Source organism: Humulus lupulus, chromosome 7 (genome assembly GCF_963169125.1).
Source record: "Humulus lupulus chromosome 7, drHumLupu1.1, whole genome shotgun sequence".
In the NCBI taxonomy this organism is placed as follows: domain Eukaryota; kingdom Viridiplantae; phylum Streptophyta; class Magnoliopsida; order Rosales; family Cannabaceae; genus Humulus; species Humulus lupulus.
Window position 1 is genome coordinate 82,219,707 of NC_084799.1, and position 13,718 is coordinate 82,233,424.

General features: G+C 29.0%; 1 protein-coding gene across 1 annotated transcript; it reads left to right on the forward strand.

Moving 5' to 3' along the window:
* Positions 1-5,048: 5,048 nt before the first annotated feature.
* LOC133791916 (probable pectinesterase 55) lies at positions 5,049-13,334 on the forward strand. Its single transcript, XM_062229823.1, has 3 exons — positions 5,049-5,203; positions 5,793-5,955; positions 13,119-13,334. The coding sequence occupies exons 1-3, from the start codon at positions 5,049-5,051 to the stop codon at positions 13,332-13,334; spliced, it is 534 nt and encodes a 177-aa protein (XP_062085807.1).
* Positions 13,335-13,718: the final 384 nt, after the last annotated feature.

Sequence of the window (13,718 nt, forward strand, 5' to 3'; positions counted from 1 at the left end):
GCATTTATAGGCTGGAACTTAACATTCCCACATTTCTTGCACGGACAGCGAACCAAACCCCGATCGTTCAACTGATTTTTGGCGATATCGAAGAACTCCTTAACACCATTTCTATACTCCAGAGACCAACGATTCCTCGCACTCATCTAGCTTCTGTCGCTCGCCATCTTTAAGCGAAATAATTAAGAAAATATTAAAATTGTCTTAAAATGAGGGAAATGATAGTCAAAATATTTCATGACTGTTTGTCTCCCTAATTATCACTAACTGATAATAATATCCTATCTCTGGCAAAAATAATTATTTATAGGGATATTTGCGGCTAAAATACTCAAACTTACAACTTACTAACACTTAAATACCCAAACTGATTTTTTGGTGGCAAAAGTACCAAAACGTGAAATTTACTTGCAATTAGAGATACACAGTCTTAAATGTTAAAGTTGACCGGTCAAATGACACGTGGCACCACATGATTGGTCCACATTATTATTATTTTAAATAATTTTTTTAAAAAAAATATCATTTTATATTTTTCATTTTTAAAAAAAATTCAAATTTATTGTTTTTCAATTTAAAAGTAACAAAAAATAATTTTTTCTCATTTTTAAAAAAAAAAAATCAAATTTGTTACTTTTAATCAATTATTTAAGATTAAGTAAAAAAAATATTTAATCTTAAATTATTGCTTGGATTTTAAACAAAATTACTTAATCTTTAATTGAAAAAAAGTAGACAAAATGATAAATAGGAAGATTTTAATAATAATAATAATAAATTAAAAAATTTGAGGATATTAACAATAAAAAATTAAATTAAAAAAAAGTATTTTTCATACTTAATCTTAAATTGAAAAAAAGTTTGAATTTTTTTTTGAAAAAAATGTAAATTTTATTTTTTGTTAAATTGAAAAATAAATTAAAAATTATTTTAAGAATAATAACAATGTGGACCAATCATGTAGTGCCACGTGTCCTTTGACTAGTCAACTTTAACATTTAACACTGTGTATATCTAATTGCAAGTAAATTTCACATTTTGGTACTTTTGCCACCAAAAAATCAGTTTGTGTATTTAAGTGTTAGTAAGTTGTAAGTTTGGGTATTTTAGCCGTAAATATCTCTTATTTATATTTACCAAAGAAAATGTAACTAATTATTAATTATTACAATTTTTTAAATCATTTACTTATTTATTACTTTTATTTTAAAATTAATTTAATTATACATTAATTTCATTTTGTAATTTTTTATTAAATTCTTCAATTTGAATTTGATTATTTACTTAATCAATAACAATTTTATTATATTTATATTTTACTTAATTATATTTTATTAAATCATTTATATTTTTAACTTTTTTCAATTACAAAACATCGAATATTAATGTTAAAATTAATTGTTAATTATTATGATTGGTAATTTTATTTTATTTAAATTATAGTTAAAAATTAATTTTTTGATGTATTTTTTTAATTATACTTAAACTTTTATTTAATTAATTATTAAACTTTTATTAATTTTACTAACCCTAACATAATTTGGGCAGCATAACGACTATATTTCAAACTATCTCAAAAATTTAAAAATCTACAAATTAAACACATATATAACCAGAATATTCCCAGATTATACAAAACATTTATATACATTAACAAATACATCAATTTACATATATACAAATATTTAACCACAAAAAAACATATACCAAAATTGATTTTTTATTAATACAAAAAAAAATACATATTTACAAACATATCACATTTAATATAAGACAATTTAAAAATATAAACATACATTATTAATCTGATTTTTTTAAGTTCATACTTTAACTAAAATACATATATCACAAAATATAATATAATAAATATTAACAAGAAAAAAATAAACAAATACATATAAAGTATTAAAATAAATAAAAAATACATATTAAAATATGTTTTTTTTTAATTTTACAAAAAAAAAATTAATAAATACAAAAAACATATATTATAAAAATAACTTAAAAATAGTAAATGAAAAATAAAAATATTACAGTGGGTGAAGTGACTCCGCTCTGGCAGTGGCTCGGGGACTCCATAGAAACAAAAAAATAAAATAAAAAAATTCAATACATAAATAAAATACAAAACTATATTATAAAACTTACCTTAGGAGGCGGCTTGGAGGAGGAGGAGGGCAGCAGTGGTGGTCTCGCGGTGGCGTCGGAGTGGGCACGGGCTGTCATCGGGGTGGGGTGGGGTGGGGTGCCGTCGGGGTGGGTGGGCTCAGGGTGGGCACGAGCTGTCATCGGGGTGGGGTGGGCTCGGGGTGTGGCTGGTGGGGGCGGTGGAGGGTGGGGGTGGTGGTGGTGCAGTTGAAGAAGGGAAGAAGGGGAAGAAGGGGAAGAGAAAATTGAAAATTGCAAAAATGGGGAAGAAGGCTCGGGCGGCTGTGGTATATAGTTATGACTTTTGCCGGCGCGTTTCGTTGCGCCGGCAAAAGTCTATCAGAAAAACCATAATGAAAAACGACACCGTTTAAATAAGTACACTTTTGCCGACGCATTTTGAGACTTTTTCTGGCACAACAAAACACGCCGGCAAAAGTCTGGCCACCTACCTCTTTAAAAAAGTGCATCAATTTAATATCCACGTTGACTTTTGCTGGCGCGTTAGGTGAAATGCGCCGGCAAAAGTCTCTTCTTTATTTTCTGATAAGCTTTTGTCGGCGCAAATGAGCGCCGACAAAATACCTTGTTTTTGCCGGCGCATTTCACCACTTGCGCCGGTAATTGCGCCGGCAAAAGTCTATTTTCTTGTAGTGCGGTAGCAATAGATTATTATTTTTTTATTGTGATAAACTCAAAAATAAAAGAGATATCAAAACTTCTTCTTCACATTATAATATATCACAAATACTCTTTCTTCTTCATTATATCACATTATTTGGATTTTTTGTTTCCAAAATCTGATTGGTTTGTTATAGAAAAATTATTTTTTCTAAAATTGAATTTGAAACAAAAATTTTAATTTTGTATGTGTTATTTATTGTTACCGAGTTTTAAAAAGTTGAATTTGTGATTGGTTGGTAATCTTAAAATGAAAAAGTATAAGAATGTTTGAATAGTTTTTGGAATCAATGATTTGAAAACTCAAAAATTATAAAAAATAAATAAATTATGTTTTCATTTTTAGCTTAAAATTTAAATATATATTTTCATTTAGTTTTTGAAAACACTCAATCAATCAAATATTTTATGTAGGTTGCACAATTTTAAGTTTTAAAAATGATAACATTATTTTCACATTCCAAACTAGTAAACTATTAAGGGAAAATACTATTTTGGCCCCTGTGTTTTTCCCGAATACGCGATTGACCCCTGTGTTTTGTTAAATGACAATTCAGACATTGTGTTTTACAAAATGGATCAAAATGGTATCCTAGATCTGATTTTGGTCAAAATATTTTCAATTATAAGATCAATTCTCGAGTCGTTAGTGATGCAATGTGTTAAGATAAGTGGAGAAAGTGGTTGAGAAGTTGAGAATGAAAGATTATATTTAATTTTTTTTTCCAAAATTAGTATAAGGTACTATTTTGATCCAATTTGTAAAAAAAATAGTCCGAATTGTTATTTAACAAAACACAAAGTTCAAACTTATATTTTCCCAACTATTAAATACATAATTTGGACTATTGAAAGAAAAATACTTTTTTTGTGGGCACATGTATAAAAATAATAATAATAAATTGAGAGGGCAATTCCCACCCTCACCCCAAGTAGGTGTGTCCTTTTAAGCTCATCATGTGCCATGAATGAGAAAGTCATGTTGTTGGGATTAGATAGGATTGATTATGAAATATAAGATAAAAAATAAAGAAGAATGAACCAGTTGATCTTTGCCAACAATAAATTAGAAAAAAAAAAGTTGAATGCAAAGTAGCAATTCCTTTTTCTTACTATGAATATACACGAATATAGGGATTAGATAAGATAAAGCTGTCCCAAATTTTTTAATGGAATTAATTTATCTCAAACTAATGAAATTATTTAAGTTGTCGGATTAATTTTTTTTAATATGCTTCATAGTTTGATAACAAAATTACATTTGCAAAGATTATCCATTCCAATCACACTCTTCAAATGTGACCGGAAGATATCAACCTTATAGAGAAAGAAAAAAAAAATCACAAGGACATTTCTTTTCAAGAAAATTTCTAGAACAACAAGAAAAAATCAAGAGAAAATTATGTATTTATGCAATAATAGAAGATCTATGTGGCAACAGATATATTTTTTCTTTATATATATATATATATTTTCTAATTGTACCTAAATAAATTTAATCAACATAACATATGAGTATTTTCAAGCAGATATTATACCAATATAAATATGTGTTTGTAAGGAAACATACAATATCAAACTAATGAAATTATTTAAGTTGTCGGATTAATTTTTTTTAATATGCTTCATAGTTTGATAACAAAATTACATTTGCAAAGATTATCCATTCCAATCACACTCTTCAAATGTGACCGGAAGATATCAACCTTAGAGAGAAAGAAAAAAAAAATCACAAGGACATTTCTTTTCAAGAAAATTTCTAGAACAACAAGAAAAAATCAAGAGAAAATTATGTATCTATGCAATAATAGAAGATCTATGTGGCAACAGATATATTTTTTCTTTATATATATATATATATATATTTTTTTTTTCTTTCTAATTGTACCTAAATAAATTTAATCAACATAACATATGAGTATTTTCAAGCAGATATTATACCAATATAAATATGTGTTTGTAAGGAAACATACAATATGTTTTCTCTCATTATTTGAATCAATTAATTAATTACTAATATACAATCATCTCCTTAAGTAATATAAATATATAAGTTACGTCTATCAATTGTGTTGCAACATCGACCATAGATTATCTATATCTTCTTCAAGTTTTTCAAGATGCAATCTCTTCAGCATCACAACTTCATTAATATTATTATTCTCATTCTTGTATTATGTATTGCTTCGACTTATTCCTGTAGCATTATTGACAGTTCAATGAAATACAAAATCCTTGATAATGTCGTTTCAAAGACCATCACAGTCGATAGATCAGGCCAAGGAAATTTTACAACTGTTCAACAAGCCATTGATTCTGTGCCCAGCAAAAACCAATTATGGGTTCGCATTCACGTTAAAGCCGGAGTTTACAAGTAAGTACAAATATGTGTGAATTAATATTTGTTGAGTTTTGAGTTACAACTTGTGAGATCTCAAGAGAGTATAATTACTTGTAACATTTTTAGATTTTTACTTATGTAATAATATTGCGATAAAAAAATTCAAGACCTGAATTAGTCTTATGAAAAATATTTATTTTAACAATCATCTTTTACAATTTTATTACAATGACTTCCCAGTTTTCATTTTATTATTTTCAAGTTAATTAAATAAAATAGTGATATTTAAATATTTTGAAATTATTTTAAAAAATATAATATTTATTCAATCTAATATATATATATATACAATATTTCTATTTATATTTTAAAAATGGATTCAATAAATACATATATTTTTTTATCCAATTATATTTTGTAAGAAATATTACTAGATAAACCATCAAATTTAATAAATCTAATAAAATAGCTCAAATTATAACATGTTAAAAAGGAAAATAGAAGACTTTGTAATGCGTTCGGTGTAAAAATACCTAAAAATTTGTGTCATTTGCATCTTTTTATTTTTTCTTTTGAAAAAATGTCATGTAATAGTTAATTTTATTTTTGATGATATGTGTAGTGAGAAAGTCTTGGTCCCACAAGACAAGCAATACATAGTTGTGGAAGGTGAAGGTAAAGACACAACGACGATCACTTTGGAAGCTGGGGGTGACAGTGGTATGCAAAATACAACATTCACCGTGTTAGCAGATAATTTTGTGGCACGTGATATTACATTCCAGGTGATTTTAACTAATTCATTAGTTGGTTACATATTAATTATATTATATAAAACTAATTAATAATCAAATGTGCGTAATTAATGTTCATATATAATATGATATTATTTATATCATATATATATATATATAAACAGAATACATATAACCTAGGATCAAAGGGTAGTGCGAGAAACATCACATGGGCTCCAGCAGCCATGATCGCAGCTGACAAAGCAAGCTTTTACCGGTGTGGGTTCATTAGCCTACAAGACACCTTGTCTGATTCTCGTGGCCGTCACTATTTTGATTCTTGCCATATTCAAGGGGTTGTTGACTTCATCTGGGGTAACGCGCAATCCTTTTATCAAGTACGTGATGATATAAATAAATGCTAGCAAGTTATTATTATGGATGTTTTGTGAATTTGGGATAAAGATAATAGTGATGATTTGTTGTAGTTTAGAATATTTGATGAGTAATAGTAGTGGATAGAGTAACGATGAGTTAAGATATTATAGTTGATGTTGTTGAGTGGACAAGTGAATAAATTTGGGTTTGAAGGAGTAAAATTTATGTTTTAGAGAGTAAATGATAGTAGTAGAATTTTATTGATGGTTTGTAGTTTCTAGTTACATCATTTTTCTACCCATGGCGGGGTATTTATAGTGGTTAGCCTACTTTACATTTGTGGCTATAATTACTTGTTCTAGATCATTTTTTTACCATAAGGAATATTACTACAAGAAAAATCAGTATTCATAACACTTAAAAACTGCTAACCGGGAGTATTGATAATGCTTCTGAAAATGCTAACATAGCCCCTATTATTAAAAGTCCGGTCTTTTCTATAACAGTAACACATTTTTAGTTGCTATAATATTCAAATAATAACATTTAGTTAGAGTATTTGGTTATAAATTTGACGTTTAATCTTATACTTTTTGCATAACACTTTTCCACTGTTACATTTGATTATTTTGATAGCGTTTTTAGTTTGATATATTATATAAATCATAACGATTTGTTACGCTTATAATATGTTTCTAAATCATAACATATTAAAAGTCTAGTAATAAAATTTTGTTACTTTAGTGTGGATAATATATTTTAAATTTTATTTTGATAAGTATAATTATAAGGTTTTTTTTAATTAAAAGATTTTCATTATTGTATTTTGATAAAAAAAAATCAAAATTAATCATAAAATGTAATTCTCAATAGATTGATAAACCATAAGTATTACATTAAACAATAACTAATTCAAACCATGAATGTGTCTACTTCATGAGATCTTAGTTCTAACTTAAGTTTGAAAGCATAACATAATAAAGTTTTATAATCTTGAACATTTTTTACTTTAAAAAAGAAAAACAGAAACATTACAAGATATACAAAAGTAAACCATGCATGAAACCTGCTCCATCCTTCAATTCATCATCCTTTGTGCACTTGTCTTTGTTGTGAGTCCATTTGCTTAGCTACAACAAAATTTAAATAATTAATGCTTCAACTTAAAGTTAATAGTAAACTAAAAGAGTACATAAAAAAAAGTTGATTCATTATGCTCTTGTTTCCATTGTGACATCGGCTTGCTCAACTACATAAGAAATTAAATGATTAATACTCAATCTCATACTTGATAGTGAACTGTAAAATAGAACAAATAGAACTACTAAAAAAAATGAATCAACAATTGTCATGGGTGGTTTCCCTTGACTGCATGATAATTATCGTGAGTGCCTAATTTCATAGAGAATATTAAAAGATTCCAAGACTTAAAGTTGCCAATATGCAGTGGTTTGACAATCAATGGCATTTTAATAGAGATGCCTACTTGATAAAAATTATAGAACGATTACAAATTGTGCACTTAGATACCAAAGTAGAAATATCTATTTCCAATAAGATACTAGTGATGAAAACCTATATTTCTCGATACTAGTGCTTTGGCAAATTATCATAAGATAAATTTGATCAAAAAATAGAATCTTATATTTTTAATATTTATATACTAACTGAAGTATAATTTGGTTGTGATAATCTCACCTGTATTCCCCCAGCAAGCATTTCAAGGGAAGGGTTCATTATCAAATTCTTAAATGTGACTCCATGAGCAATGGCAACTAGTTGAATACCACATTTGGTAATCATGCTAGCAGCCATAACTTCAAGTTTTGTGCCAATTTCATCAATTACAAAAACTTGACACATGATTTTCAACGACTTCAATTAGTGCCTGAACAAATCAATATATGGAAATGAGCATCCATAAAATGCAAAATTAGTTATATAAATGTGACTAATTGAGATTCATCCATACTTATTAAGATATATAGTAGGGATTTTGATTCCAAACAAGAACAAACAGTGACTATTTAAGTAAAATGTTCAACCTGAAACTAAGAACACACATGTATGTATATATAAATCACCCAACTAATCCCCAACAACCCATAAATCATTTACTTGTATTAAAGCTGTTTGTTGAAGTAAGAACTGAATAAATTGATAAGATGAGTATATATGTTCAAGTAAAAGTGAAATAACCCCAAAAAATTCAAACACCAACCCTAATGAATGAAAGCCAAGGAAGAAAGTTCACAAAAATACTTAATATAGATAATAGGCAATTACCAAAAAAGAGCAAACTACTTTATAAACGTCATATATGCTTCGGAAAAACACTTGACATTAGAGCAAAATTTTGAAAATACATCTCAGCTATCATTATCATGCAGTCAGTATCATCTTTTATGTTTCAAACACATAAATTTGTTACCAAGTAAGATTCAAATAGGTAAGAATCATACAAGTTACTACATAAGAAAGGATATAGAACCCACAATTTCTTAAACCTAATCAAAAGAAAGAAAGAAAATGAAACATTGATAAGAAACTATGAAAAAAATCACACAAATAAATTAATCACAAAATAAAATCAAAGACCAGAAAATCACTGAACCTGAAATATATGAAACATGAATCATAAAAAGCACAACCTTTTATTTACTCTCTTGCTAACTAAACTATGAAAAAGAAACAACAAGGTTTGTACATGAAAAAAAGAAAGTTCAAAGAAAAGTCCAGAAAAAAGAGTTACATAATTCTCTTCCAATTCTATATGAGTGAATGAGGAGTAGAAAGATGAGAGCCAAACTTGAAAGAAAACGTGGACTGCTCTCTATCAATGCCAACCCCAGAAAAAAAATTAAATTTACAAATTAAAAAAAATCAGATTTACCAAAAATTAAAAAATATCATGTCTCATAAATTCATAACAAACACCATAAATTAATGAATAAATAAAAGAATTATATCCTAATTAATTATGCATATCTCAAATCTTAGTAAATGCCCTGCCAACAATAAGAGTGGGCTCTAATTAACCCACGGTGGAGATATTAAGTTATTTTTTAAGAAAACTTATTTGTTGTATAGCATGCCATTGACAGCTCCAAATCAAAAGCGAAACCAAAAATATTGTAAGACACCCCTCACTTCTTTCTTTGTCTGAAAATTATAAACAATAAATAAAAATGGCACCAAAAAATTATAAACATAAATAAAATAAATATTGTATTTTTTAATGACTAGGCAAACAAAGAAATTCTGTATATTCTGCCCAATGTGAAACTCTTAAAACAAAATGGTATCATGATAAAACACAAACCAAATGATAATAATAATTAACCACAAAAATAATAAAATTTAGAAAGATTGTACATTGGAGACAATATTGAAAATAAAACAAAGTTCATGTCCAGGAAGCAATCTCTTGAGTAAAGGCATTGGCAACTTCATGAACTGAATCAGATATCATTTTGGAGCCCAAAAGTACAAACTGTCACACAATAACTCACAAAAACAGAGAGAGAGAGAGAAAGAAAGCAAGAGGTTGTTACATAAATATCAAACAGATTCACAGATGCAACTAGATTTTAAAATATATATATATATATACAAATAGAGAAAAAAAACCTCTGGTTTTGTGTAAACTTTTGATAATAATCTACAAAAAATGAACAAAAGGACAGCAGGAAGTAATTGAGCCTAATAATCTTGCACTAAAACCAATTCAGGAAGAAAATCATTCCAACACTCTAATTTGGTGAAAAAATCATAGCATTTCAATTCCTATACTGATTCGATTTTGAGGCCATTCTCATGTACAAATGTCTCTTAAGTTTAAACACAGTTATCATTAAACAAATAAATAGAGAAAGCTTCTCTAGCTAGTAGCTACTAATCAACAATATCCAGATCACAGAATATTATATTTACCAAGACTTTTATTTATTTAATTCAATAAAACTCATAAACATTTGAAATCTGAATGTCTAAGAAAATAAGGGCATCAACCCAGTGGAAGAAAGAAGGCTTACTTCTGACATGCTCTACCAGGGCAGCTTGGTTCATGTTTTATGCGTTTCCCGGCTATGTCACTCCTATTCAATGCTCTGAGAGCCGCATCAGCAGCTCGAACATCATAAAATTATATGAACTTATAGTGTCTCTTGAATCTATGAGCTAAAATGAGAATTCATAACCAAACAAAATCTTAAATGCCTTATTAAAATGTTTGACAAACACAAATCTTTAGTTAAGAAGATGAAGGAAATTAGTATGTGAAACTATTACCTTTTTCATCAGTCTCTTTTTTCCATGTGTCTATACCTTTCAATAAAGCTTTAGTAGACTTCCTGCCATCAACCAAGAGTTTTCACTGCCATTATTACATTAGAATCTATACTATAGTACTCTAGAAGGTATCTGTTAAGATTATAAATATAGATTATGCATAAGTATACATCATATAGATTATGCATTTTTAATACTAAGGAATTACGTTAAGTTTTGTAATAATATATATACATATAGTATTATCTTTTACGATGGAACAATTATGCCTCTAAAATAAGCTCAAACTCATTAGATTTTTACGAAGAATGACTGTACGATCCTCCTTCAATTACTAAAAGTTTCTAACATTAGATATCATTGCTTTATTATTAAAAAGATAATATTGAGCATTACATTTGCTTTTATAATATTAAGAACTATTATAATGGGAGTTATAACTCATAAGTGTTATTCATGATAAACTTAAACCGGCAAATGACGTTACAAATTATAAGTGTGGTCTATAGGAAAGCAAAAAGATGTCTACAATCACTTCCAAGATACCATAATCGGCACAAAACCAAACCAGAATTGGTACAAAACTAAGCCAAAATTGGCACAAAACCAAACCAGAATTGGCACAAAACTAAGCCAACGTTACCACAAAACCCAGCCAAATTAATCATAAGAAATTAGATAAAGATATAAAATTTGACCTATAACTATAGTTAAACAAATGCATATACCTGCAAAATTAATAAACCCATTTATAAAATTTTCTTGTTAAAGGAAAAACAAAATTAGTGTGAGTTTTACCTTTTAATGCCTTGAGATATAGATTGAAATGCATTTCTTTAAGCATAAGAAATCATAATCTTAAAGTACAGTAAGATAAATTAGGAGACCTTCATTGTAGTCAATTCAAAAGAATAATTATATACTTAAAACTGATTATAGTTTATTGTTTTTCCTTAATAATCGCACAACATAACAACTAAAAATCAAGCAATCCCCTAATTCAAGGCCTGCAGTTTAACAAAATACAAAAGCCCAAGCATCCAGTAATTCACAATACAATAAGCAATGTCAAACAAATCTGTAATATAAGATTAAAAAACCTAATTGTGTATAAGCTTGAAAATGTGAACCAAGAAAACTTTGAAAGAGTAGTTTAGACCATACCAGATGCTATTTTCTGTGTACCCCACATTCAGATTATATACACGCATACACATATCATCACAACATCATCAACGCACAATACTTCAATATATATAATGAATATTCAAATTTTACGGAAGCATTAATATATAATGAAGAGGGTTTAGCACCAATCCAATCAAAGATTGCATCAATATACAATACTCAGATTCAAGAAATCCACAGATAATAACTAGATTCAAAAAGAAGATATACCTAGATTCAAGGACAAACATATAATGTGGTAAACAACATATAAAAATTAAACACTGTAAAAAGATTAATACCCTCATACGAAGACTGCATCCACCACGAATGTAAAGGTTAGCCAGCAAAAGAGCACATATATATTAATCGGAGATCGTGAGTTCAAAACAACCAATTGCCCCAAGAATTTTCTTGAGAAACAAATGGAAAAAAAATACAAAGATGGAAGATTGAGACCTGATGGAAGATAGACCATTAACTTGGAACTAACCTGGTACAAGACCGTCGTAGACCCACGAGTCGAGCCACGCCGTAGACCCATTGGCGCAAGCACCGTCGCACCCACGAGCGAGCCACGCCGTAGACCCACGAGTCGAACCTCCCTGTCACACGACCCAAGCCGCGGGCCCCCATCACCTTGTTACACACCTGCAATAAACAGAGAGAAAGAAAGAAAGATTGAACGAGAGAGTAGCTCAGAGAGAAAGATAGAGCGAGAGAGAGTTACTGAGTGTGAGAGAGAAACAGAGGAGGCGTGAAGGCTTATTAGGGATTCAACCTTAGAGATTAGGGATAGTAATTTTTTCTTTTGCTTTTGTCTTTCATTTGGCGGATAAGTGTATTTCATTTACTGCCTAATATTTCATTTTAGCCATGCCTTTTTATTTTAGCATGTGACAATAACACTTTTTAAAATATGTGATATTTTAATGTAATATATGGGCATAATTGTTGTAGTGTTTACTTGTTTCTCAAGTATAACTAGAAAGTTCTAGACTTAAGTTTTCTAGAAATGCTTATAAGAAATTCTAGAGTAATCTTATTTTACAAATATCTAGAAAATTCTAGAGTAAAGTATTCTACAAATGTCTAGCATATTCTGGAGTATTCAAGAAATGTGTAGCAACTTCTAATACTCCTCCTTGGTACACATTTCAGCAACTCCAATCATGTCTCATAGTAGCTCAAACTTTCCTCTTGGTAGTGCCTTTGTGAATATATCTGTGATCTGCTCTTCAGTCCTGCAATGCTTGAATTTTATTTCTTTGTTTGTTTTAGCTTCTCTGATGAAATGATATTTGACGCTTATATGCTTCGTTCTGCTGTGAAATAGGGGATTTTTGGCCATTGCAATAGCTGATTTACTATCGCATTAGATCTTTGTAGCTTCGTCTTGTGGTTCAAGTATTCTTTTCAACCATATAGCTTGGCTTGTAGTCATTGTTGCGGCAATATACTCTGCTTTAGCTGATGACTGCGCAATTGTCTGTTTCTTTGATGCCCAGGAAAATATACCTGATCCAATTGTGAAGGCATATCCTGTCGTGCTTTTCATATTGTTTAGTGATCCTGCCCAGTCACTGTCTGTGTAGTTGATTAGTTTTGAGTCATGGGTGACTCCATACCATATTCCATAGTTCTTTGTTCCTTGCAAATATCTAAGAACTCTCTTGGTTTCTCCGTAGTGAACTTGACTTGGATCGTGCAAATCTTGATAGGAGACTGAATGCATACATAATGTTTGGTCTTGTAGGTGTCAGATAAAGTAAGTTGCCAATTAAACTTCGAAACTTCGATTCATCTGCTTTTGGTGAGCCATCCTCTTTCTTGAGTGCTTTGTTGTTCTCTAATGGAGTTGATACTGCCTTACATCCCTCCATTTTGAACTTCTTCAATAGTGTCTCTATAAACTTCTTTTGTCAAATGAAGATCCCATCTTCTTTTTGAGTTATTTCAATCCCGAGAAAGTAGTGCAT

Bases quoted from the DNA above. Each gene is read 5' to 3' on its own strand.
- LOC133791916 (XM_062229823.1), top strand. From the start codon at position 5,049: ATGAAATACAAAATCCTTGATAATGTCGTTTCAAAGACCATCACAGTC. The intron at 5,204-5,792 runs GTAAGTACAAAT...TGATATGTGTAG, and splicing joins GTTAAAGCCGGAGTTTACAA to TGAGAAAGTCTTGGTCCCAC. The intron at 5,956-13,118 runs GTGATTTTAACT...CTATCGCATTAG, and splicing joins CACGTGATATTACATTCCAG to ATCTTTGTAGCTTCGTCTTG.